The sequence below is a fragment of the Citrus clementina genome, unplaced genomic scaffold, assembly GCF_000493195.1.
Source record: "Citrus clementina cultivar Clemenules unplaced genomic scaffold, Citrus_clementina_v1.0 scaffold_7, whole genome shotgun sequence".
Classification (NCBI taxonomy): Eukaryota; Viridiplantae; Streptophyta; class Magnoliopsida; order Sapindales; family Rutaceae; genus Citrus; species Citrus x clementina.
In genome coordinates, this window is record NW_006262075.1 from 9,550,272 (window position 1) to 9,578,035 (window position 27,764).

Here is a 27,764-nt window from a genome sequence, read left to right on the forward strand (position 1 = left end):
AATGGGCCAGGCCTACTGCATCGTGTCGGGCCTTTCAATTTTTTATTCAATTGGCCTGGCACAACAGCATGTAATTTGTTTCTAAAAAAATGCAAAGCAGGCATCTCGTTTTCATGGAAATTATATATTGGTTCTACTTTGGCCTTGTGTTAGTCTCATACTTTTCCTTCTCTGATTAGCAGATACTCGTTCATTCAAATCTCAATTATTTATTTTATTAAGAAAACAATCTAAGTGATTTTACCAGTTAATGGCTGTTTAATTACTAATACCGGAATCTCTATTGATTTTAAGTTTCTAAAATGTTTGTAACCTTGTGTTAAGTACCACTTGAAGGTATTTTATTAATAAGTAGTGTTACACATTCCCATTTTTTCCCAAAAAACTATATCAAATAATTTGATATTCATCAATTAGTTGGTGAGATAATACAATTAATTTATTTGAATTTTGTATAGAATTATCAACCATTTAATGAATAACATATCATTTTGAGATCAAATTTGGGATAAAAAGATGTCTATTATACTATTTAAAGAATTAAAACTGATAAATTAAGTGCAATATGTAGCATTTAAAGAATTTAAATCAAATTTATTAATCAAGATGTATTTATTACTAAAATTACGCGTATACGTTGAGTGCGTTCCTTAAATTTTTAGCTTCAAATGACAATTTAATTTTTCATCCATAGATTTATTATTAAATGATGTCTTGGATGCCCTTTTATTTTTAAAAGAAAAACTTTGAATAAACTATTGGATTGAGTGATACGAAATTCATGCGTATAAAATTAACACATCTGTTGATGCCGAAATCTGCTCGTCCTTAGACCGACCAGATTCTTTCACCAACGTTTAAGTTATCGACTGCTGCACGAACCGCTAAAGCTGGAATCACCCTCCTTTCTCTCACTAGACCTGCGTTCACCGAAAATGGATCAGAGACGCCGGTGGTTTTGCCGGCGTAAACTCTCCGATGCCTAAGTTAGCACAAGGTGTTTACGGGAAAACAGTGTAATTTGGATTTAAGATGTTTGTTAGAAATTTGTAAGGAAATGGCCTGGTTGCAATTTGGTAGCGTTTTCCCTCTCTCCAGTTTTTCTGTCCCCTTCTTCGTCGATTTCTTCTTCTTTTATAGCCGCTGTCCCCACGTTCCTGTTTTCCCTTCATCCCACCTTTTTCGGGTAGTGGCAGCCCCTCATGGGACTCTAACTGCTGCATCATGGGCAAACGTGGGATCTCGCATCTCCCGCAACGGTTCTGGGAAAGCGCAACTACCGCGATTCTGTGAGATCGTGTTTCCGCTTTTTGGGGTACGAGTACCGGCTCGGTATATACCTCTGGTCAGTATTCGTCTCGGCTCGGCTCATGTTGCCCCTGTTCTGCTCGTACCATTTGGCTGAGGTGATTCATGCCGGGGTGGAAATAGTAGCATGACCGACCTGGTGCTTTTATTTACTTAACAACATCATTTAACATAAAAAATTTAGTTTGAGAAAATCCATTCTTTTATAAATTATAATTCATGTTTTAGGACACATTAGAAAACATTATTTTTTTCACACATTAAAAAACATTATTGTTTTCAAACTTTTCATCAATAACATAAGACATTAATAATTTAAAAATCAAGATAGATTTCTTACCCCCAAAAAAAAAAGTCATAGATTTCTTGCCATTTACCAAGAAATAAAATATTCATTAATTTTTATTTTCTTACTAAAGTAAGATCCATTCTTGCTGATATCTTCCCTTACATTGTTACACTTTCTGATTCTATCATCAAAAGTTGACTAGGCCTGGTGGAATACTTTGTTCATTCTTGAAGAAATTGAAAGGGTCGACCTTGGTTTTCACTTCAACTAACCTCTTGTAATTGCCTTTGAAATACTTAGCCCCATAAACGTCAGCATCCCTTAATAAGCTTGTTTTATGGCTTGGATAACTGTTGCCAATATCAAGATCTCTGTAGTTAAGAAATGCCTCTCTCGGACTATTTGATACATAAGGAGCCATTGAAGCATAAAAGTCTCTGATCTTACTTGTGTAAAGATTAGTTGAATTAATCCCTTCTTCTTCCCACAATGCACAATACTGAATCTTGAATAAATTTCCAGCTCTATGAGGAAATGCAGTTTCGGATTCTGAAATCTCACTCATTCTTCCCCCATAAGGATTCCATTGCATCCACATGTTCCCAAAATTAATCATCTTTGTCCATATTTCTTCCAAAGCCTTCTTTGGAATCACGTTTTTCACATAATCAGATTTGTTTTTGGAGGAGAATTTTACATCTGTTGATCTGTTGAGTAAAACTTTTATGGATGTTCCAATCCGATATTGATCCCAAAAAAGTGTTGATTCAACCCAACTCATCTCATGGCAATCTTCTGCCCGTAATCCCAATTCCGGAAATTGTTGATTCATCAATGGAATTAGACTACTTATTTGTCCGAGAAACATACCAATGAAAGAAACCATAACTGTCTTCTCCAAGGGCCGGCTTCCGTTAACAACCTTAGGCATTGCCCTGATGAAAAGCTCTTCAGGAAGCTTGGGAGCAACCTGTTGCCATTTGTATATAACATCTGTTGCACCCTGAGAAGTTGCCTGATCGGTTGTTTTACCAACATTGAAAACGGTAACGTTCTCTGGAACAGAGACGAGCTTGATTTTCCAAGCTAATATGACTCCAAAACTCTCTCCGCCGCCTCCTCTGATGGCCCAAAACAAATCCTCTCCCATGGATTCTCTGTTCAGGATTCTTCCTTCAACATCAACAAGCTGTGCATCGACGACATTGTCCGAAGACAGGCCGTATTTCCTCATCAGATTCCCGTAACCGCCACCGGTAATGTGCCCGCCGGCGCCCATAGTGGGGCAAACACCGGCTGGGAAGGCATGGAGCTTGCTTACGTTGGAGATTTGATAGTATAATTCTCCAATGGTAGCACCAGCCTGAACCCAAGCAGTCTCGTCTGCAATATTAATATCAATTTTTCGGAGATTAAACATGTCAAGAACAACAAATGGGACTGTTGATGTATACGAAAGGCCCTCGTAATCATGGCCGCCGCTACGGATTCTGAGTTCCAAACCGGCTTGATTTGAACATTTTATAGTTGCTTGGACATGGGATTCATGATTGGGCGTTACAATAGCAAGGGGTTTTGGTGTTGAAGCTGTTAAGAACCTGCGGTTTTTGATGTATGCATTCAGAACAGATTGGAAAGATGAATTGTTTCGGGTGTAAATTAGTTCAGAAATTGGATTAGAGGGCTCAATGTGATCATGAAGCAGACATTTGAGAAACAATTCAAGATTGGAATCTTGGATTGAACAAGAAACTGAAAGAAAAAAGGTTGAAACCATAACGAGTGAAAGAGAAATCGAAGCCTTCATTTTGAATGCTAGCTATTTGTTAATTTGTTTCAAGTATTTAATTATAATATGAAAGAGGAATCTAAGCTGGATGGTTTCTTAGATATGCACTGCGCTTAATAAAAAAGAAGATACATGGAAACTCAATGCAAAATACAAACTGCTAATGAACCATTAGTAAATTAAGATTAAGCATTTATGGTATGGGATATTTAGTTTATTACGAAATCTAACAGTTCATATAATGTGAAAATTACCAATAAAGGCGAAGCCATTTGTCTCAAAATTAAATAAGGAGTGGATACTTGACTTTCAATTTGTCTCATTTACCCATGCATTTACAGAATTACTGTTATTTATCTCTTTTCATCACTCTCGAAATAGCAAAAATACTAGTACCGATTATTCGTTAGGACTGAAAAATTATTGAAACATGAATTAAAGATTATCCTTCATTACTAATAGAACATATGCATCGATATTAAATAGAACTTTCAAAAGTTAATCATATTTCATCAATTACTTGTTTGTGAAGTCCATCCAATATATACCCACTAATAATTTCAGGATGCCATTTTTGCTTCCTTATAAGTTCCTCCATTCCTGCATTTAGTTTATCGATATCTCCAGTAGTCTCAGTTTTGGAGGATTAACACGCGACAACTATCCCATTACATGATTCGGTGAAAGAAGTAATTAAACAATAAATCTCAATCATACAATAGTTGAGATTTCTTCTTTGGCTCCTATCCCAAACCTGTTCCTAAATTTTAGATATCTTTGATTATTTTCCTTTTTAGCACACATTTTTATTTAAGCTTTGACTCAGATTCATGTGTCTTACTTCACATTTCAAAATTTCTTTGTTCAAGAAATTAACCTTTCATTATATATTTTTGGAATTCATCAACATATAGATAGTTGCAAAGTAGTTTTGTCCGTTTAGAGAGTAAATGGCTTAAAGAAAAGATTTACTAAAAGAAAAGGGCAAAAAAAAAATTCGGAAGTTTGCCTCCTTGATTACATCAAAGTTCTTCACATTAACAACAAAGCCATTTTTAATTGACTGAATTTGAAATAAACTCTTGTCTTTGCAATTGCCATGGCCATCCATGGCTAAAAAAGTTTATGAAGAAATTGGTTGCCAATTGCCATGGCCAACAGAAAAGTTTAGGGAATATCAGTTTTTTCATATATTCATATGTTGAAAATCATTGCTTATGATAGAGTATTATTGATGTTAAATGCTTGGTTGAGTTTGATTCTTCCCCATTTTTGAAGAGATAGAAGTGAGAGGTGTTTTTTTGGGACCAGTTAGGATAAACGTTAATGAATTTAGAAAGTAAAAATGATATTTCTTGAGAGGTCCAGCTATCCTGCCCCCATGTTTGTCTTTTTGTGATTCAATAATTAGATTTAGATCAAAGCAGGAGTTGCAAAAATTAATGATGTATTTTTCTTGGTTTTTAACATTGTAGTCCTTATTGTTTTGCAAAAACTCAAAAATGGTAAGGGTTTCAAAATTTTAACACACAAGTTCGCTAAAATGTTGTGTTATCTTAAGGGTAATTTAATAAATAAACATATTTAATAAACATCATTGTTATTTAATTAGGGTTTATATGTTAAAATTTTGAAACCTATAACTTTAATTATATTGCAACAAACATTAGGGACTTAGCAAAAAATGCCAAAATTTGGGGTATGATTTAAAAAAAAAAAAAAGACTCACCTTAAATTATATTTAATGTAATTTACAATCATCAAGAGGAGGTTAAAATAAGATATTGGACTCACCTCACCTACTTGTATGTTATTTATTTTTATGTTATTTTTATTAGTTGAAGTTACAACAAATATAACTTAGAGATTACCATAAATAAATAAATAACTCTTGCTTATATAAAATTATAATTATCCCATTTTATTTTTAATTTTAATTTTTTCTTGTCACATTTCATTAACTCCTCTCAACTTTTTTTTTTTTAAAAAAAATTAGGTTAAGAGGAAATCTGAATTCCTATGAATAAATATCGTTTTAGTATGCGCTTGTCCAAAACATGTGTATTAGGATTAGTTGCTGGCGGGTAAATTGGACACAGAGTTTTAGTTGACTCCGTAAAATAAAGTGAATAACACTAATTTTTAATTTTTCCCGAGAAGTCAAAATTTAATGAAAACAACCAAATCAATTAAGATAAACTAAGGCAGGTACAAACTTCTTTCTCATCACACATTAAAGATATTATTTAGTATTGAAGTATTATAATTTTTAAGTTATAATTATTATAAAAAATACTATAATTATAAAATAAAAATTAATAATCATAATAAATTTAATTTTTTTAAATAATAATTTTAATAAAATAATAAGAATATTATAAATTTATATGAGATCAACACATTTTAGCTTTTAAATTAAGGTAACTATAAAATTAGTACCACCTAATCTCAATATTAAATTGGACCAAAGTCATCATTCTCTCCTCAATAGAATTAATTATTTCAGGAACTTCAATAAATCAAGCTAAGAAAGCTAATCTTAGCTGTTGAATCAAGTATCTGCTCATGATCGTAGCGGGAGCCAAAAATAAATAAATAAAATAAGGCTGGCGCTAAGTTACGGTAAGCGTAACTTCACAGCAACAATACCCGACACCACCAGTGGTACTGTTGCTGTGAGCCAAAAATAAATAAATAAAATAAGGCTGGCGCTAAGTTACGGTAAGCTAACTTCACAGCAACAATACCCAACACCACCAGTGATATTGTTGCTGTGAGGAGACTGTAAGCTTTAGCGTAACTTAGGGCCTCCCAACAAATAAATGTAAAAAGAAAAGTCTCTCCCTCTTAAAAAACAATTTGCTTGAGAAGGAAACAACGACGAGAAAGGACACTTACAAAAAGAAGGGTTTTTTATTTAAATATCCTCAATTTACCCTTAAATGCCAAATTTATATCCTATTACATAAATATACCTTATGAAGATAGGAAAAGTCAAAAATAACCTTAAAACAACTAAGAATTTACATCTCTCTTCTCCCATTGCTTCTCTTTTTTGGGCTTCTCTCACCATTCTCTATTTTTCTTATAAGTGTACTTCCTAATGATTTATGAATTTTAGTAGTACATTATTCATTTTTTGTGCTTGCACACACACACACACACACTATTTCAATGTAGGGATTTAAGACTACATTTAAGTTATGAGTGATTGAAGAATCAGTGCAGGAAGAAGTCGGGTACGAAGTCGGGTAAATCGAGAATTTAGTCGAGTAAGAATTAGAGATAAGTAAGTCGAGTATATGGTCGGGTAAGAAGTCGAGTAAGAATATTAAATGAGTCGAGTAAGTATATTAAAGAAGTCGAGTATATGGTCGGGTAAGAAGTCGAGTAAGAATATTAAATGAGTCGAGTAAGAATATTAACTAAGTCGAGTATATGGTCGGGTAAGAAATCGAGTAAGAATATTAAATGAGTCGAGTAAGAATATTAAATAAGTCGAGTATATGGTCGGGTAAGAAGTCGAGTAAGAAAATTAAATGAGTCGAGTAAGCATATTAAGTAAGTCGAGTATATGATCCGGTAAGAAGTCAAATAAGAATATTAAATGAGTCGAGTAAGCATATTAAGTAAGTCGAGTATATGATCCAGTAAGAAGTCGAGTAAGAATATTAAATTAGTCGAGTAAGCATATTAAGTAAGTCGAGTATATGGTCGGGTAAGAAGTCGAGTAAAAATATTAAATTAGTCGAGTAAGCATATTAAATAAGTCGAGTATACGGTCGGGTAAGAAGTCGAGTAAGTATATTAAATAAATCGAGTATATGGTCGGGTAAGAAGTCGAGTAAGAATATTAAATAAGTCGAGTAAGCATATTAACTAAGTTGAGTATATGGTCCGATAAGAAGTCGAGTAAGAATATTAAATAAGTTGAGTAAGCATATTAAATAAGTCGAGTATTTTTATTGAGGTTATTTTTGTATTTTTCCTGATCTTTTTAAGTATATATGTGTAAAGCTAACAATTTTAATATATGAAGGTATATTTTGGGTATTTTGAGGGAAAACAGGTATATCCCACGCAATTCGCTCCAAAAAGAAACACTCCCAGCTTCTCGGTTTCTTGTAATAACAACAGATAAACTCACACATTCTCAGTCTCTCTCAAGTTGTACTGTCGATCGCCATTCTCAAGGTAACCGCCGTTTCCCTTTCTAAACATTTCACTTGGTTGGTTGGTTTTTCTGTTTGATTCCCGAGAAAGAGTGGGAAAACTGAATATAGAAACTGCGCATTTTGTTGTGTTTTTGAAATCAAGTCCCGAAGTTCGAATCTTCTACATGCAGATGACTTTTATGCCGAAATGAATTAAATTATATGAAACGACACTATTTGTTGATCTTTTTTTTCTTATTTGAAGCTGATTGGTCTTATAAGAGGCAAAATGTAACTTGTATTATATGTTTTGATCCAGAGCAATTGTTACTGTTGAAGGCAATTCGTAATTTTAAATCGATACAGGTATAATTTTGAGTTAGGTCAATATTATCTTCTCATTGATCGAGTGCAGTCTTATATTTGTTATTATTGGGCTTGGTTCATCTAAGTTGCCGTCACTGAGAAACAACTCAAAAGTGAATATAATGAATTTTATGCTTTTGTGTTTTAAATGCATTTTGCTTCCGTTAGCTTGCTATAAATGAATAGTAATGAGCAGGGTAATGGTCTATTGGGCTACGGCGATCACCTTATGGTAACGATATTTGGTTAATTCATAGTTTAAATACTATTCACAGGGAGTCACCATGTGTCTAGATGTGCACCACATGGTGGGCACCGGTGCAATAATGAGCATACTATTTTGTTATATAAGCTTACTGTTCTTAGCAATAACTTTGTTATCTGTTGTATTTTAGCCTCATTTGTTGATAATTAAAACCAATTAGATATAATATTAAATCCCCCTAAAGTTTTCTATTGTTTTCATCAATTATGCTGTTTTATTCCATGGTTTGTATTGACTCTGGTGTTGAATTGGAATGTATTGGTGAAAATATCATGATAACTGGTTATTATCAATACTTAATAGTTTTTGTGCCAGGTTTTCATTTGAAGAGTTTGCTTTATATTATATTTGTCAGTCGAACTTGAATTTTTTTGGAATAAATAGAGCCAGAAGAAAGAGAAAAGACATCGGTGGATACTCAAGTTAGTGTTGGTGGATTTGATAGAGATATCAAAGCAGTAGATCTTGTCAAATACTTGGAAAATTAAGTTGGAGGTGTGTGGCGTTGTAGGTTGAAGACTTCTTGCACCCCTTCAGAGTCATATCCTAACTTTTTTATAGAAAATGTTGCAGAAGTCCAAAAAACAGATGATTATGAAAAGGTGGAGCCCCATGCATTTGTGCATTTTGCCACATCTACGTACATAACTCGTGCAATGGATGCTGCGGAGCATATGGAGCTTTTTCTGAATGGCCGAGCATTGAAGGTCAGTTTGGGCCCTGAAAATCCATTCCGCTTGAATCAGAGAGGGGGAACTTCAGCTCCCTTGAAGTTACCTGATGTGTATGTTGAAATTGGTTCATTAGTTACCCAGGACGAATTTTTTGTTTCATGGCGAGGACCTGCTTCTGGGACTGATTTTCTGGTGGATCCATTTGATGGAACATGCAAATTTTGTTTTACAAAAGACACTGCCTTCGCTCTCAAAAGTTCTGCTGAGCATGCAGTGATTAAATGTGAATTTAAGGTGTTCTTGGTAAGGGAAATCGATATTGTCAAGCAATATTCTGAATTACCACGTGTAGCAATTTTGTTGTGGCTGGCTTCTTCACCTCGGATCTGCTACAGAACTGCCAAGGATGATATAGAGGTGCTTGTTCCTTTTGATCTGTTGGATGATGATGATCCTTGGATCCGAACAACAGATTTCTCACCTAGTGGAGCAATTGGTCAATGTAATTCGTATTGAATTTCCATCTCTTATCTTCATCATGGGATGTTGAATGAGGTCATGAGTTATCTTAGAAAACAAAGGGTGCAAGAGGATTGCCTGAGCCAGCCAGTCACAATTAGAGAAGAACCTGATTTTGAGGTGCCCGTGGAAGATCCCTTTTTCTGTATGCATTACAAGGAAGGGGTATCCTTTGAGATAATGTTTCTGGTGAATGCAGTCATGCATAAAGGCATTCTTAATCAACATCAGTTATCAGACAGCTTCTTTGATCTGCTAAGGTGTCAACCTAGGGAGGTCATTGTCACTGCATTGAAGCACATCTACTCTTATAAACGTCCGGTGTTTGATGCCTATGAGAAGCTGAAAGATGTGCAAGAATGTTTAATAAAGAATCCTAAGCTGAATGAGGGTCCTAAGAATATAGATGACATTGCTGAAGTCAGAAGGTTGGTTATTACTCCAACTAAAGCGTACTGTCTACCACCGGAAGTTGAACTCTCCAACAGGGTTCTTAGAGAGTAAAGATGTGGCTGATCGCTTTCTAAGAGTTACCTTTATGGATGAGGGCTTGCAAACAATGAACGCAAATGTTCTCAGCTATTATGTTGCTCCTATCGTGAAAGACATCACGTCCAACTCTTTCTCGCAGAAAACAGGAGTGTTTAAAAGGGTGAAGAGCATTCTCTCCGATGGATTCAATCTATGTGGCCGGAGATATTCTTTTCTGGCCTTCTCCTCCAATCAACTGAGAGACCATTCTGCCTGGTTTTTTTCTAAAGTTGGAGAGACTAGTGTACTTGACATAAAAAATTGGATGGGGGAGTTCACTGCCAAGAATATTGCAAAGTATGCTGCTAGGATGGGTCTTTGCTTCTCTTCTACTCATGCAACAGTTGAGATACCGCCAACAGAAGTTGATCATGAGCTTCCAGATATTAAGAGGAATGGATATGTATTTTCGGATGGTATTGGAAAGATCACCCCTGATCTTGCTATGGAAGTAGCCCAGATATTGAAATTGGATGGGAGCCCTCCACCCTCTGCTTATCAGATTAGATATGCTGGTTACAAAGGGGTTGTGGCGTGTTGGCCTGCAAAAGATTATGGGATTCGAATGTCTTTGAGGGGAAGTATGAAAAAATTCAAGTCCTGCCACACGACTTTGGAAATTTGTTCTTGGACTAGGTTTCAGCCTGGTTTCCTGAACAGGCAGATCATTACATTGCTATCCACATTGAATGTTTCAGATGCAATTTTTTGGCCTGTGCAGGCTTCTATGGCTTCTAAACTGAATCTAATGCTCGTGGCCTCGGATGTGGCATTTGAAGTTCTCACTGCATCCTGCACTGAGCAAGGAAACACAGCAGCAATAATGCTGAGTGCTGGTTTCAAGCCCCAAACAGAACCTCATCTACAAGGCATGCTAACTTGTATTAGAGCGGCCCAGCTTTAGGGCCTTAGGGATAAGGCAAGGATCTACGTACCTCCTGGGAGGTGGTTGATGGGATGTTTAGATGAGCTTGGGGAATTGAAAGAATGCCAATGCTTTATCCAAGTGTCAGAGTCATCTCTGGAAAACTGCTTTTCCAAACATGGTTCTAGGTTTGCAGAGACAAAGAAATTGCAAGTTATCAATGGGTTTGTGGTTATAGCGAAGAATCCTTGTCTTCGTCCTGGAGATGTAAGGATTCTGGAAGCAGTTGACCGTCCGGAGTTGCACCATTTATGTGATTGCCTTGTTTTTCCTCAAAAAGGTGATAGGCCTCACACAAATGAAGCTTCTGGAAGTGATCTTGATGGGGACCTGTACTATGTCACTTGGGATGAAAATCTTATACCCCCTAGTAAGAAGAGCTGTCCTCCTATGGAGTGTACTCCTGCCGAGGCCAAACCCTTAACATGCCATGTCAATCATCAGGTTGCTATTTGCCTCTGGATTTTCTAATTTATAATAATGATAATTATTATGATTGTTATTTTTTTTCCATTAGTATTAATTAGTATTGTTTCATAAAATTTTCCATTCTCCACCAAGGCAATTAAGATAGCACCTGCAATTGTGCATGTGTATGTTGGTTAAGATAATGTCAGCTTCCAATTGTTTCCGTATTTATATTCACAAAGCATGACAGTGTTAGGCTAATATCTACCCCCCCCCCCCCAAAAAAAAACAAGGACTTGTTTGAAATTATTAATTTTGGACACACCAACTTGTCTCTGGTGCATCATTATGCGCATACACGCTGTTCTCAAAATTGATGTCAAGATGCTGCTAAGTTCTGGACTGTTGTCTGACGTTGGGATTCTAAGTTCAGAAACAAATTCATATTGATGAATTGGTGAACAAATTCATTAATTACAAGAGATGAATTGGAATTTTAATTCATATTGCTGAATTGATTAATTCGAAATTCAATTAATGATATAGATGAATTGGTGATTTCTGGAACTTAAAAAAAAAAGTAGCAAAAGCTGGATTACGGTCATTCTATTATTTTTTACAGAAGCTTTCAGATTATGGTTTATCTTGTTTTTAGTAGATATAGAACTCCAACTTTTTATTGTCTTTATTTTACAGGACATAATTGATTTTTTTGCTAAACACTTGGTGAATTAGAACCTGGGGCAAATCTGCAACGCGCATGTTGTTCATGCTGACCGCAGTGAATATGGAGCTTTTGATGAGAACTGCATCCTTCTAGCGAAGTTAGCTGCCACTGCGGTTGATTCTCCCAAAACTGGGAAGATTGTAACCATGCCTTCACATTTGAAACCGAAAAAATACCCAGATTTTATGGAAATAGAAGAATACCAGACGTACAAATCGAATAAAATATTGGGAAGGCTCTATAGGCAGATTAAAGGTGCTTATGATGAAAACATTTCTGTTTCATCTGAGGTAGATATTAATCCTGTTGACATCCATTATGATACTGATCTTGAGGTCCCTGGATCAGTTGATTTCACTGCTGATGCACGGAATCAAAAGTGCTCTTATGATGGCCAGCTGAATGGTCTTCTGGGACAGTACAATGTGAACAGGAAAGAGTTTAGGCACATTTGGTCCATGCCAAAATACAATAGCCGGAAGCAAGGAGAACTACAGGAGAGGCTCAAGCATTCTTACAGTGCATTGAGGAAAGAGTTTAGGCAAGTTTTTGAGAAAATGAATTCTGATTTTGAGCTCACTGACAATGAAAAGAATGTATTATATGAACAAAAGGCATCAGCGTGGTACCAGGTTACTTACCATCGAGAATGGGTGAAGAAGTCACTTGATTTGCTAGAGCAAGGTAGTGCTAGGAGTGTTGTGTTATTGAGTTTTGCCTGGATTGCAAATGATTATCTGGCTCGGATCAAAATTAAGTGCCGGGAAATGGCAAATATTGGCAAATCTAAGCCAGTCAACAATCTAGCCAGGTATGTTGCTGACAGGATTTGACTAGTTTTCGAAGCTGTTTGGAGCTACTTTTTGTGGCTGTAACAGGCTTCTTATAGGCTGCAAGCCGCTCCACCATCGTCAAAGGTAAGCTGTAATGTGATTTTACTATGGCCGCACTTGCCTTAACAACTGTTATTCAAGGATGCTATATGATATATACATGTTTATCTTTTATAATCAAATGTTATTATAACTATAGTGCTTCGTTTTGAAATTTGGATGCTACCTTATATTGTTCGTTTCTCAGGAGTATGATTATTTTGTTGATTGCTGTCTTCTCCATTTTTAAGCTTCCTGCTAGTAGCTTAGCTGTATCAATGTTTTTACTGGTTTTGCAGACTCAACTTCTAAAGGCATAATATATGTATAAATATATTAACTGTCATGTACATGGATTGCTGACGGATAAATTGGACACAAATTTTTGCACTCTTTGAAGAACAAGGTGAATGACCCATTAATTTTTCTCACATTTACGACCTAATTAGATCTGTAATTCTATTTAATCACCCATTTCATCTCTAACCTTATAATTTTAACGTTTAAATTTGACCAATTTAACAAAGAGACTTTGGTTAATATAATTTGTTTCCTTATTTTTAAACCCCCAACACCAACATTTTACTTTAAAATTCTCGATAGACTTAGTTAGCTCTTCAAATTACAACACTTCTTTAAAATAGAATTTTAAAAAATTATGGAGGAGAATAAGATCAAGATGGTCACAGTCAACAGACGTCTGAGATCAAAGCGTTCTGCTCGAGAATTTTTTAATTTTATTTTTTAATCATTGTGGTGTTTCTAATGAAAAATAATATAGCCACAAATTTTGTACAATTTAACGTGCGTTAATTTATGAGCCATTATTCCATTGGTTAGATAAGTATATTTTATGACCCACAAATTATTTTAACCAATGCAACCATACTTCGTCTATAAAAATATATTTGTACAAAAATTTATAGTTCTATTTAATTTAACAACTCACAGCATGGTGAATAAAAATATCGATTTCCATGTATTTATTATTTCTTACTTTTTAACCTTTGCAATAAAAATATAAATTTCATGTTCATTTAATAATATTAATAATCCATATAAAATATACTTAATACATTGTTTAAAAAAATAGTGAAAAATATGTTTTAATATTCATTTGATATAGGGGTGGGTATGGGTTGGTTTGGGTTGGATTTTAAGTCAACCCAAACCAAACCATAAAAATTTGGATCCAACCCAAACCAACCCAAATATTTTTAACCCAAACCAAACCAAACCATTTGGGTTTGGTTTGAATTTTATTATCAAAATAATTTTTATTTTAATAAAATTTAATTATATCAAAATTATAATAATTATTAATTGTTATTAATTATTAAATTGATATTAAAATATAAAAAAATATAGTGGATAAAAATGATAAATTTTACAATAACTTAGTCCTTAAATTAAAGAATACTAGAAAATCAAAATAAAGTTTAATCACAAAAATTATTATTTCTCAATAAATAAGAACGTACACTTTAATAATAAACTTTCACAAACATGACATTAACAATCTAATAATAAATTTTGCCACTTGTTATTTATTTAATTATGTAATATTTATTTTTATTTATTATTTTAGTAGTTTTGCGTTATGTTGTCTACTTATATGTTTAATTTTAGGGAGATTGCCAGTTTCCCCCCTATAGTAATCAACGTATATTATTTTTCCCCCTTATGCTTTTATAATGGTCAAATAAGTTATTTTCAACTACTCTTTTATTTATATTTATTCTAAATTAAATAAATCACATGAATAGAAACTAAATAAAAAATAAAGCATTAAAAACAAGAAATATATGTTTTGATATGAACAAAAAAATTAATAATAAAATTTTTTTATACTTATTTATTTTGTGAAAATTTTCTTATAATAAATATATAAGAAAATTATTAGTCAAATGATAAAAAAATTATTATAAGAAAACTTGAATGACAAATAAAAATTTATTATAAGATAAATAATAAAATATTTTACCTATACTTTTTACATTTAATTTTAAAATATTATAAAATATTTATTATAAGAAAATGTTCACAAAATAAATAATTATAAGAAAAAAATTTTGTAAATAAGAAGAAATTTATGTTATTTCTTCTTAATATAGTCTCCTGTTCTTTCTATGATAATCCTTCCATGTCGGAGGAATTATTTTTGTAAATAAGAAAAAAAATTTATGTTATTTACAACAATATTTATTTAATTTAAATTTATTTTTATTGTTATTTTTATTTTCTAACTGTTGACAATTGATCACGCCGTAAAAAATTTAATGGTGGTCTTTCACTTATTTGTGTTCATTTATTTTGTGTTCATTTATTTTGTTTTCATTTATTTCATTTGAAAAATTTGAGTGTTGGAGTTTTGTTCATAACCCATGGGTAAACCATACCCAAACCATAATGAAATGGTTTTCTACATAAAACCCACATCTAACCCATTTTCATGATTTACCCAACCCAAACCATTTAATTTGGTTTGAGTTTGGATAAACCCATGGGTTGTGGGTTTATGCCCACCCCTAATTTGATATTTAAACAAGAGTTCAATAACAATACCTCAAAAGTAAAGTATTCCACAAATTGAACACCATTAAATGGTAAAAAAATCAATAAAATGGTCAAAAAAATCAACAGAATCTTATCATCCGTTGATATCCAAACAATGAGATATGATAACTCTAGAATATGGTAATCACAGCCTTTAAACATTAATATTTCATGTATTTTTGTTCGGCCTTATGCGCTTGGTGCTTAGGCACAGCACGATTACAAAGCCTAGTCATGACACTTCGCGAATGGGCTAGACTCATGCTGTTCCTCTCAATTTTTCTAGTGTTATTTATAGGAAAATCCATGCATTCTGTAAAAACAATCTTATACCATGAGAATGAAATACAAACACAATCCATACACCGAATACTTGTTAATGTTTTATTTTCTTCAACTGAATGACTTCATTTTCTCTCATGGGTTGACACAACTTATCTAGAATTAATGGAATTTCAAGATATCGCCTTGCAAGTGTTGCTAGAGCAATTGTCAATGCAACCAGCCATCTTTTGTGCATCTGCAGTGTCACATTAGAAAACATATAAGGATACACATATCTAAAATTTATAAAACATATTCATGAAGAAATTTATAGAGTACTGAACTAAAGAGAGAGATTTAATATACCATCAACGTTATTGGAGCAAGAATCCATTGTGCAGCCGATGTTACAGTAATCAAAACTCGTAGAAACACCGCCATGAAAGAGGCAGTGCTTTAAACATTTCCAGGCACAAGGCAAGAGTTTCTTTGGAACATATGGAAACCTACGCTTCATATCTAAAATGCAATCGAAATAACATGCGGCATAACATTTATCGAACCTCGCCGTTGCTTGCCCTATGAACAACAGCATCAGCATCACAGCAAAGATGACTTTCTTCTCCATTGTTAGGCTAATTCCCAGAAGCTAGCTGTCTCAATGGCTTAATTTGCTGGTTTGGCAGATACAATTTCTAAAGCATAATATACATACTAGTCTTGTACATGAAATGACATTAATATTATTATCACACAATTACTTGTTATCTTTTCCATGTATGGAATGTATGTGAATGTGAACTTAATTGACATTGGCTTGTTCACATAAAGTAGTAAGACATTTATGAAGCACTAAATAGAAACAATGTGTTAAGTACATAAAAGCACCAGGTCGGCCATGCTACTATTTCCGCCCCAGCACGGATCGCTCAGCCAAAGTGATATGAGCAGAACACGTGGGCTAACATGAGCCGACCAGAGATGAATACAACCAGGGAAACATACCGACCAGAGGTATATACCGAGCCGGCATCATCCCCAGATAAGCAGGAACACGATCCCACAGAATCGCGGTAGTTGCGCTTTTCCCAGAACCGTTGAAGGACACGCGAGATCCACGTTTGCCCACAATGTAACAGTTCGAGTCCCATAAGGGGCTGCCACTACCCGAAAAAGGTGGGATGAATGGCAAACGGAAACGTGGGGACAGCGGCTATAAAAGAAGAAGAAATCGATGAAGAAGGATATAGAAAAAAAGAGAGAGGGAAAACGCTGCCAAATTGCAACCAGACCATTTCCTTACAAATTTTTAATAAACTCATAGAATCTAAATTACATTATTTTCCCGTAAACACCTTGGGCTAACTTAGGCATCGGAGGGTTTACGCCGGCAAAACCACCGGCGTCTCTGATCCATTTTTAGTGAGTGCAGGTCTATTGAGAGAAAGGAGGACGATTCCAATCCCAGTGAACGAGCAACAGTAGATAACACAAACGTTGGTGAAAGAATCTGGTCGGTCAAGAGACGAGCAGATTTCAGCATCAACATTTTGGCGCCGTCTGTGGGGAGCTGGATAAAAAGCTACCACCGAATTAGTAGTTACCGGAGAAACATCGAACGATTAGACATGGATTTGTCAAGGAAGGATGCTTTGAGCGAGGATAACGAATCTGGGGAGACAATCACCCTTCGGGAAATTACAAATGAAGCCCGAGAGAGGGTGATGCAAGATCGATTGGAGCGGATGGAGAAACAAATGGAGACTCTCACAGCCATATTGTTTGAGCTGAGGGACGAGCGGAGAATGGATTGTGAAACCCCCGTGGGAAGTGACGAAGTTGGAGCAGAACCCAGCATCCGAGGGCGTAGAGTCGAGGAAATCCCTCCACCCCCAGATCAACCTAATGGGGTGCATCCCCATGGAAGTACTGGTCGGGTCCCAGGGGAACACGTGGATGAAGGGAGAGACCAACCTCGCCCCGTACGGATACTGAGAATTAATGGCCGAGGGGCCAGTATTGATGAAGGAGAGCTCAGACAGCGATTGCAGAACGTCGAGCAGGAGCGAGACCAGATAGCTGCACGTGATCCTGATCGTGCTATAGAATTGGAGGGGGATGTGCGCAGATTGGCGCAGGTGATAGAGGAGATGCAGGGCAAGAGAAAGCCCCCGAGCTAGAGGATAATGCTAGATGAAGAATCTCCGTTATCAACTGAGATCATGAGTACCATAATCCCAAGAGATTTCCGCTTCCCCGACCTCAAATACTCCGGGCAAAGTGACCCGTTGGTGCATATTGAGCGTTTCAACGACATGACGGGTGTGTAGGGGCTGACACCAGCTCAGAGGTGTAGGATGTTCCCGTTGACACTAGAGGGACGAGCCCGAGAATGGTACCGCAAGCTACCCCGAGGAAGTATAAAGGGGTATGAGCAGATGTGCCAGGAGTTGGCCGAGCAGTTTCGAGGGGCAGTGGCCCCAGAGGACGACATGATGGAATTGATGGGGATGAAGCAGGAGGAGCATGAATCCCTTCGGGATTTTGTAAAATGATACCATCGAGCCGTGCTGGATTTGGGAGCTTTTAATCACCCGCAGGCGTTGAGGGGATTAAAAGAAGGTGTAAGAATCGGCCGATTGTGGTATAACTTAAGAAGCCCCCTCGTACAGAATTACTCGTCGGGGTATAAGCAGGCGAGACGAGATATAGAAATCGAAGAGGAGAAATCAGCAAGAATTAAAAGTGAACAGCTGGAAGAGCTGAGGCGAAAAGAGCGGAGAGCCCCGAAAGGGAGTGGGTTGGGAAAGCGAAATGGAGAATCTTCAGGGATGGGCGGAATATCAGCTCGGTCCCGCCCTTACCCCATAGCTCTGAGAGCACAACAGTTCCAACACAGCCGGGCTCAACCTCCGCGCCCCCCGATCCTAGAGCGGCAACGAGAATTCCAGCAGATGGCTGCCCACCCCTACCACAACACTCCCAGAGCATTACATGCAACCAATTCCAGGGCTAGTCGACCAGATCAGTTAGCAACTGGGACAGCCCGAGGTGACATTCATGATAGCCGAGCAGTTCAGCTAGTAGACCAGAGCTCGGCCTATAGACAGTACACTCCATTAAAGATCTCTATGGAGGAATTATATGAGAGGATCGAGGGACGAGGCCTGCTATACCCTCCAGCCCCAATAACAAAACCGGCTCATCGATGGGATAAGGGCAGATTCTGCAAATTCCACGACACTTACGGTCACACTATCAGCCAATGTCGTGACCTGAAGATTCAGGTGGAAGATTTAGTAAGGAACCGATACTTGGATGAGTATGTAGACGGAGTGTCCCCTATCGTTGAGTCAGAGTATACACGGGATGAAGGAGTTGAGAGGGGTCTGGAACGAGAACAGCCGGCCATCCGTGTGATAGCAGGAGGGTCAACATTAGCCGGGGATTCAAACAGAGCACGGAAGAACTATGGGAGATACGTCATGACTGGTAAAGAGGTGCTTCTAAATTTGCCGGTAGCCAAAAGAGCAAAAGTGCGGCAAGTTCCCATTATGTGGATGGAGGATGACGAAGAGGGTATTCTGTATCCTCATGAGGATGCCTTGGTAATTAAGGCAAAGGTGGCCGGTACAGAATTGCAGCGAATACTGGTGAACACGGGCAGTTCAGTCGATATTTTGTTTAAGTCGGCCCTAGATGATATGGGGATTTCAGACTTAAAGCTGGAGCAGACGAATACATCCTTGAAGGGATTTGGAGGGGGACGACTAACTCTCATGGGGGTCATTGAACTCCCGATTACTGTGGGGACAAAGCCATTTGAAAGAACGATGATGCTGGACTTTGTCGTGGTAGAGGAAAGAAGTCCTTATCAGATGATATTGGGGAGACCGTTCATGAGGATAAGCCAATGTGTAATGTCCACGCATTATCTGGCGCTGAAGTACAGAATAAATGGAGTTGTGGGTGTAGTAAAAGGCGACCAGAGAATGGCGAGGAGCTGCTATGCTACAGCGGCCAAGGAAACACTGCAGGTGACCTCTCTAGATAGCCGAGGGGATTCAAAAAATGGTCGCCAGGAACCTGTTGAGAAGCTGGAGGAGGTTGTTGTAAGCAGGAATGACCCTAGCAGAGTGGTTAAGGTCGGATCAGAATTGGACGAAGTAATAAAAGGCGAGCTAGTGAAGTGTCTACGGTCCCATGCATATATATTTGCCTGGTCTCATGAGGATATGCCAGGAATTGATCGCGGGGTAGCTTGCCACAGGTTGGCCATAAAGAAGGGGGCAAGGCCAGTGAGACAGAAGAGGAGATGCTTTAACCAGGAAAGGTATGAGGCCATAAACACCGAGGTGGAGAAGCTGTTGAAAGCAGGATTTATAAGGGAAGCCAGGTACCCAGAATGGATTTCAAATGTAGTCCTGGTAAAAAAGGCCAACGGGAAGTGGAGAATGTGTGTGGACTTCACGGACCTCAATAAGGCATGCCCAAAGGACAACTTTCTCCTACCCAAAAGAGATCAGCTGGTGGACTCAACAGCAGGTCACGGTCTGCTCAGTTTCATGGATGCCTTTTCTGGATACAACCAGATACCCATGGACGAGCAGGATGAGGAAAGCACTGCCTTTTTAACTAACATGGGTTTGTTTTGCTATAGGGTAATGTCTTTCGGCCTAAAAAATGCAGGAGCCACCTATCAAAGGTTGGTAAACAAGATCTTCAAGCCGTTGATTGGACACACTATGGAGGTATACGTGGATGATATGATTACAAAGTTCAAAGAGCCGAGGGATCATGTGAAGCATCTTGAAGAGACCTTTGAATTACTGAGGAAGTATGAGATGAAACTAAACCCGGAGAAATGTGCATTTGGGGTCAGCTCGGGCAAATTCCTGGGATTCCTGGTAAGCCACCGAGGGATTGAGGCCAACCCCGAAAAAATACGAGCGGTACAGAAATGAGATCTCCGCGGACAGTTAAGGAGGTGTAAAGCCTTACAGGGAAATTGGCAGCATTGAACCGATTCATCTCGCGGGCCACAGATAAATGCCACAATTTCTTCCAAATCATAAAGAAAGGGAGAAAAATGAAGTGGACATTAGAGTGCGAGGAAGCATTTGGGCAGCTGAAGGAATATCTGGCCCGTGCACCGTTACTGTCAACTCCGAGAGAGGGTGACCAGCTGTTTCTGTACCTGGTAATCTCTGAATGGGCTACCAGCTCGGTTTTGATCAGAGAAGAGGAAGGAAAGCAACACCCGGTATACTACACGAGCAAGGCCCTGGCAGACGCAGAAACCAGATATCCATTGATGGAGAGGTGGGCACTGGCTCTAATAACGGCAGCCCGAAACTCAGACCGTATTTTCAGGCCCACCAGATTGTTGTGATGACTGACTAGCCTCTTCGACAAACACTTCAAAAACCAGATGCATCTGGTCGGTTAGTAAAATGGTCTGTGGAGCTAAGTGAATTTGACCTCGCCTATAAACCCCGAGGAGCAATCAAAGCCCAAGCACTGGCAGAATTTATGGTTGACCGAGCGGAGCCAGTGGAAGAAGTTCGGGAGGAGCAACCAATAGAGCAGGAGAAAACAGAGGGGGTATGGTTGATAATGGTTGACGGATCATGTAGTGAGCAAGGATCCGGAGCAGGAGTTGTAATACGGAGCCCAGAAGGGACCGAAATAACATATGCAGTGAAGTTCGAATTTCAGCTCACAAACAACCAAGCTGAATATGAAGCCTTTATCACCGGGCTCGAACTTGCACACGCTTTAAGAGCAGAGAGGATAGAAATTCGAGCAGATTCCCAATTGGTATGTAATCAGCTCAACGATCAGTTCCAAGCAAGAGGAGAGAAGATGGGTCTTTATTTGAAAAAGGCAAGGCAGATGGTCGGGCTTTTCCAAGAAGTGGAGGTAAAGCAGATATCCCGGAATGAGAATTACCGAGCGGATATGTTGGCTAGGATGGCCGCAATTGCAGATCCGAAATTACCTAAGTCGGTCCCACTAGAGGTAAGGACCTCGCCGAGTATAGGAGAGGAAGTGAAGGTGATGAGAGTAAGCACTGGAGAATCCTGGATGGACCCGATTCGCGCATATATCCGCGACGGAGTTTTACCAGAGGACAAAAGGCAAGCAAGAAAGTTAAAATACCGAGCAGCGAGGTACACGCTACTAGATGAAGTGCTGTATCGCCGAGGGTTCACCTTGCCCCTTTTGAGATGTATAGATGAGGAGGAGGCAGATTATGTACCGAGGGAGATTCATGAAGGAATATGCGGCAATCATTCGGGGGCAAGAACTTTAGCCTTTAAGGCACTTCGGCAAGGATACTTCTGGCCAACCATGCACCAGGATGCGAAAAGGATGACAAAGAACTGTAAAACCTGCCAAAGCTTCTCTGAGGTTCCTGCACAACCCCCAGAAAAGCTGACCACTATGACATCCCCGTGGCCTTTCGCTCAGTGGGGAATCGACTTGATTGGTCCGTTACCTAAGGGCCGGGGAGCTGCGACACATGCAATTGTGGCAATAGACTACTTCACCAAGTGGGTGGAGGTGGGGGCCTTTAGCCAAATCACGGAGAGAAAGACAACTGATTTCATTTGGAAGAACATCATCTGCAGATACGGGATTCCCTATACCATCATTACAGACAACGGGAAGCAATTTGACAACGGCAACTTCAGGAAATTTTGCCAAAATTTGGGGGTGGATCTGAAGTTCTGCACCCCCGCTCACCCCCGGGCAAACAGACAGGTGGAAGCGGCCAACAAAGTGATAAAGAAGCTCCTGAAAACTAGGTTGGGAGAGAAGAAGGGAGCCTGGGTTGACGAGCTACCAGGAGTGTTATGGGCATACCGAACAACTCACAAAACCGCCACGGGGGAAACCCCGTTCGCTTTAGCTTTCGGTCATGAGGCGGTAGTCCCAGCAGAAATTGGAGTGGGGACACATCGAACGGAATATTTCACTGAAAAGCAAAATGACGAGCAGATCTGCTTAAGCCTGGACCTACTTGAGGAGAAATGGGAAGGGGCCTCGCAGAAAGTGGCCCAGTGTCAGCAAAGGGTTATGCGTTATTACAACAAGAACGTACGCGTGAGGCAGTTCCGAACAGAAGATTGGGTGCTCAGGAAGGTGAACCAAAACACCAGGAATCCCAACCATGGAGCTCTTGGACCGAAATGGGAAGGCCCGTACAGGGTGATACGAGCAACTGGACCAGGAGCCTACAAGCTGGCGTATCCAGACGGACGAGAGGTGAAGAGGTCGTGGAACACCGAGCACTTGAAAAAGTACTTTCAGTAAGCAAAGTGCTCTATTAGTTTTCATTTGGATAAGTTATTTCTGTTACAAGCACGGCGATTTGTGACACACACATATATTCCATGTTTCTGTAACGCATTCGAAATTCAATAAAGATGAATTCAGTATGGAACTTGTCTGTTAGCAAACCCATTAAATTCTACTAAGGCAAGAAAGTGTCTGCTTCTGCTCGGTCCAACGAAAGACCAGCAGCTAATCTAGTAAGGCAAGAAAGTGCCAGCTTCTGCTCGGTCAAACGAAAGACCAGCAGCTAATCTACTAAGGCAAGAAAGTGCCTGCTTCTTCTCGGTCAAACGAAAGACCAGCAGCTAATCTAGTAAGGCAAGAAAGTGCCCGCTTCTGCTCGGTCAAACGAAAGACCAGCAGCTAATCTACTAAAGCGAGTAAGTGCCTGCTCCTGCTCGGTCAAATGAAAGACCAGCAGCTAATTTACTAAGGCAAGAAAGTGCCTGCTTCTGCTCGGTCAAACAAAAGACCAGCAGCTAATCTACTAAGGCAAGAAAGTGTCTGCTTCTGCTCGGTCACCAAAAGACCAGCAGCTAATCTACTAAGGCAAGAAAGTGTCTGCTTCTGCTCGGTCACCAAAAGACCAGCAGCTAATCTACGAAAATTCTACGAAGGTAAGAAAGTGCATGCTTCTGCTCGGTCAAACGAAAGACCAGCAGCTAATTTATGAAAATTTTACTAAGGCAAGAAAGTGCATACTTCTGCTCGGACAACGAAGGGCCAGCAGCTAAATTTATGAGACTTTTACTAAGGCAAATATGTGTATGCTCCTGCTCAGTCACCAAAGACCAGCAGGTGATTTTGCGAAAATTTTTACCAAGGCAAACGGATGCCTATTCCTGTTCGATGCACTAAAGAACCAACAGGCGAAACCAGATAAGAAAGCCAATAGAGAACATTTAAAAAATTTTTATATAAACGTTCAAATGTTTACAAGGCAAACGAAAAACTACAGTCTTCACAAAAATAGACTTAAGGATTAGGAGGATCAACGGCCTCAGCAGGTGAAGGGTCAGCTACCTCGGGAGGTGGAAGATCAGCAACATCGGGAGGAGAAGGCATGGACCCCTGCCCCACTTCAAAAGCACGCTGCCCAGTTTTACCCTCCTGCTCCCCATTCAAAGAAACCTCCACCTGCTCTTGCTCATCCTGCTCCTTATCTCCTTGGCCGGCCCCAGTCATACACCTCTCCACCCCAGATTCCAGCTTGCTCATGTTGAGCTCGGGGTATTCTTCCTTGAGTACAGACATGATGCACTTATAGTTGAAAGCAACCCCGGAGTTATACTCAGTGTTGAGTATTAGAAAATGCATATTTATAAAGGAGAAAACCGTCATTTTACATTTCAAGTCTTACTAACAACCCTTACTTTTATGTATTTAACATTCTTATGATTTAATTACGTGTGTTTTATTTTAATTAAGTAATTTATGTATTTTAGGGGCATTATAGTCATTTCACAATAAAGGAGAGATCAGACGGCAAAACGGACATCACTTTTGAACTCAGGACGGTCGAAAACCTTAGGAGGAGCATAAAAGGAAAAATGACACTATTCACATGTACGGTACTATTCACGTGTACGATACTGTATACGTTACTGTTCACGACACTGTTCACATAGACGGATGATGACGTGGCATTGACCGATGATGTGGCATTGACTGATGAGGTGTCACGATCCTGTTGGACTAAAATTCTTATGTACTGTTGATGGTGACGTGGCAGCATATCAGTGGACGAAAAATCTCGCGTACGGTGCATGCATCACACAGGATTATTTTCAACCAAACCGCGTTACTGTTCATCCGGGTCAAACCGCGTTACTGTTCAAAGTCGGGTCAAACCGTGTTACTGTTCATCCGCGTGGTCAAACGTGGACTGTTGACTGATGACGTGGCGCAATCCTGAGCGTCCAAACTGTTTTTAATCCGATGGCCATGATTTACTCCATGTATCTATAAAAAGGGGGCCTCCCCCCCCTAATTGGAGATCTCTGAATCCATTTTTGGGATCCATTTTCTGTAATTCCCTCTCCATCTTGTATTTTCTTCGTATTTTAATAAATTCCCATTTTGCCCCTAGTTCAACTATGAGTGGCTAATTTTCTTTCAAGCTTGGGTTGAAGGTGAAGTCTCAACATGTGTCATGGGCTTAATTTGGTAAATTTATTTTCTCTTCCCCTCTAGTTTTTGTGGATGTTCTGACTTCTCGTCGACAAATAATAATAGTCTTGTCTAGATACCGCCTTGGTTACACCGGCCCTCTAGTACAAGGTTATTATTATTTGGCACGATAAGCCCTTAGCACCATATTGATTAGAGCGTGGTTCATGAGGTGTGGATTCCCCCCTCATGATTTAATTGGCATTAATACGGATTATTTAGCCCATGATGCATGTTGATACGGATCCAGATACCCAAGTACGTCATTTCAATAGAATTCTCTTCAATTTATTCTCACCATTTCAATACCAATTTTAGAATTTATTCTCTCCATTTTAATTTAAGTTTTAGCATATTCCAATCATTTCCACCACAAATCCAATCACCCATTCACAAAATTAATTCTACACAATTAAAATCCACCTCCTCGTGGGATCGACACTCGTCACCATTAATCTATACTACAACAGATTCGTGCGCTTGCGAGTACATTAAAATTTGCACAACACTCAGCATCCAACCGATCATCCACATCAGCGGATTTACCTTTCTCTTCAGCCAGCTGGTCACTCAGGGATTTGATCTCTCCCTCAAGGGCGGTCCTTAGAGTATCTCTTTCACTTTGAGTAGCCTGAAGATCGGATTTCAGATCACCCAGCTCACCCTCAAGCTTGGAAGAAGTGGCCTCAGCAATCGTAACTTTCTCCTCAAGCTCCGTAAGCTGCTTGTTCAGCTCGGCCAGCTTCTCCTTGGACCGATCAGTAGATTCGGCTTTCTTTTTCAACTCCTGGTTATCAGCTTGAAGCTTCCTCTCATGACGCGCGGACCCGGTCTTGTAACACGAAACCATTGTGGCCAGCCTGAAAGAGACTCTTTGAACAGAAGCAGCTAACTCGGAGAGGTCCATGCTCTCGATGTCCTTCACCATCTTGGGCCCAACCGATCTTTTGTAATCTTTCTGATATGAGCTCAGGTAGTCACCTTGATCCCGAGATGGAAGAGGAGAAGATCGGTCCCCAGACTGCAAGCTGACCTCAGGACTCTTGTCGGAGGTTTTCTCCCCACCACTTTTACGGGGTGGGGGAGGGGGCAGATCAGGGACAGGAGCTTTGGAGGGGCCGACACTGCTCTTCTTTGGAGGAGGAGGAGGGTTGCTGGAGCTGCTTGGAGCCCGACCACGCTTTCGGGACAGAGCGCTAAGAATCTTGTTATCCATTCCGGTAGCTATGTCCACCAAACCCGAACCAACCAGGGCTGTCGGTGACAGGAGATCTTGGCAGGTATATGCGTTCACCAGAGCAGTTTCCACCTGGAGCAGAGGTCGGTCTTCAAGCCCCTTTATCAAACCCCACGACTCTGAAAGAACAGATAAGGTTAAAGAACCCAATAAGTAACACGTCGAGAAAGAGTATAGGCAAAAAATGAACGACCTGGGGTGACAAAATGTGTTGGAAGGTAAATATCACCACCCAATGAATGAGCTGCTGGACACCAAGCTCCCCCAGCAAAGAAGAATTTGTTCTTCCAATTTTTGCACGAAGAGGGGAAGCCGGTGATTGGTTTCCTCTTCACAGAGCTCGACATGAAGTAATACCAGCCTGCTTCCTTTGGGCTACTCCTCAGCTGGTATAGATGCTTCACTTCAACGAGGGAGGGCTCCTCTGATCCACACCTCTTCCACAACACATACATAGCCGAGAGAACCCTCCACCCATTGGGGTGTAGCTGACCCAGGGCCAGGTGCATACCACCCAATATCTTGACAAAATAATGTTGAAGGGGTAGCCGAGCTCCTAATTTGAAGCTCTCCAGGTGCATCGTCACATACCCCCGCAGAGGCCGATTAGGGACATCACCTTTTCCTGGAACTATCAGGAGAATGTCCGCAGGAATGCCGTAAAGGTTCCTCAGCTTGAACAGATCAGTTTGGGTGGTGGCACAAGCTGTGTAGTCAATAGGGTAAGAATCTGCCTCTACCCTATGACCAAGGTGCCTTCTCTGAGGAGGTCCGCTCGGTCCGGAGCTTCTCCTCTCACCATCACCAACTCCTTCAGGGATCCCAACCCCATCAAAGCTGTGGTTCTCACCAGAGCCTGACGTAGGTCCACCCCTATTCCCTACAAGCTCTAGTTCGGGGGAGGGAGAGACAACCAAAGGGAGTGGGTACTCAAGGGTATCCCTGCCATGGGAAGGACCTACACTACTGGAGGGACCTAAGAAATCGGTGGATATTGACACGTTGAGGCCCGAATCCCCTGATTCTTCCTCGTCCTCATCAACAATTAACTTCCTTTTCCAATTTGACATATCGGAATCTCGAAAGAAAGCAAAGAAAACTCGAATGTACGGATACAAAAGGAGGCAACACGGAACCTGTTGTGCAAATTTTAATGTACTCGCAAGCGCACGAATTTATTGTAGTATAGATCAATGGTGACGAGTGTCGATCCCACGAGGTGGTGGATTTTAATTATGTGTAGAATTAATTTTGTAAATGGGTGGTTGGATTTAAGGTGGAAATGGTTTGGAATATGCTAAAACTTAAATTAAAATGGAGAGAATAAATTCTAAAATTAGAATTGCAATGGCGAGAATAAATTGAAGATA

General features: G+C 39.3%; 3 protein-coding genes and 1 pseudogene across 3 annotated transcripts; 1 reads left to right on the forward strand and 3 right to left on the reverse strand.

Annotated features, from left to right (window-relative positions):
- Positions 1-1,753: 1,753 nt before the first annotated feature.
- On the reverse strand, positions 1,754-3,404 carry LOC18037645 (berberine bridge enzyme-like 17). The gene has a single exon (XM_006427005.2). It carries the CDS (start codon positions 3,402-3,404, stop codon positions 1,785-1,787), a length of 1,620 nt encoding a protein of 539 aa, XP_006427068.2. The 3' UTR covers positions 1,754-1,784.
- Positions 3,405-8,392: 4,988 nt separating this feature from the next.
- Positions 8,393-12,897, forward strand: LOC112096886 (annotated as a pseudogene).
- Positions 12,898-15,838: 2,941 nt separating this feature from the next.
- LOC112096887 (thionin-like protein 2) lies at positions 15,839-16,275 on the reverse strand. The gene is made up of 2 exons (XM_024181088.1): positions 16,014-16,275; positions 15,839-15,903 (listed from the first exon to the last, which is right to left on the reverse strand). Exons 1-2 carry the CDS (start codon positions 16,273-16,275, stop codon positions 15,839-15,841), a joined length of 327 nt encoding a protein of 108 aa, XP_024036856.1.
- A 7,688-nt stretch (positions 16,276-23,963) lies between these two features.
- Positions 23,964-27,464, reverse strand: LOC112096888. The gene is made up of 3 exons (XM_024181089.1): positions 26,624-27,464; positions 25,648-26,513; positions 23,964-24,227 (listed from the first exon to the last, which is right to left on the reverse strand). The coding sequence occupies exons 1-3, from the start codon at positions 27,462-27,464 to the stop codon at positions 23,964-23,966; spliced, it is 1,971 nt and encodes a 656-aa protein (XP_024036857.1).
- Between the last annotated feature and the right edge of the window lie 300 nt (positions 27,465-27,764).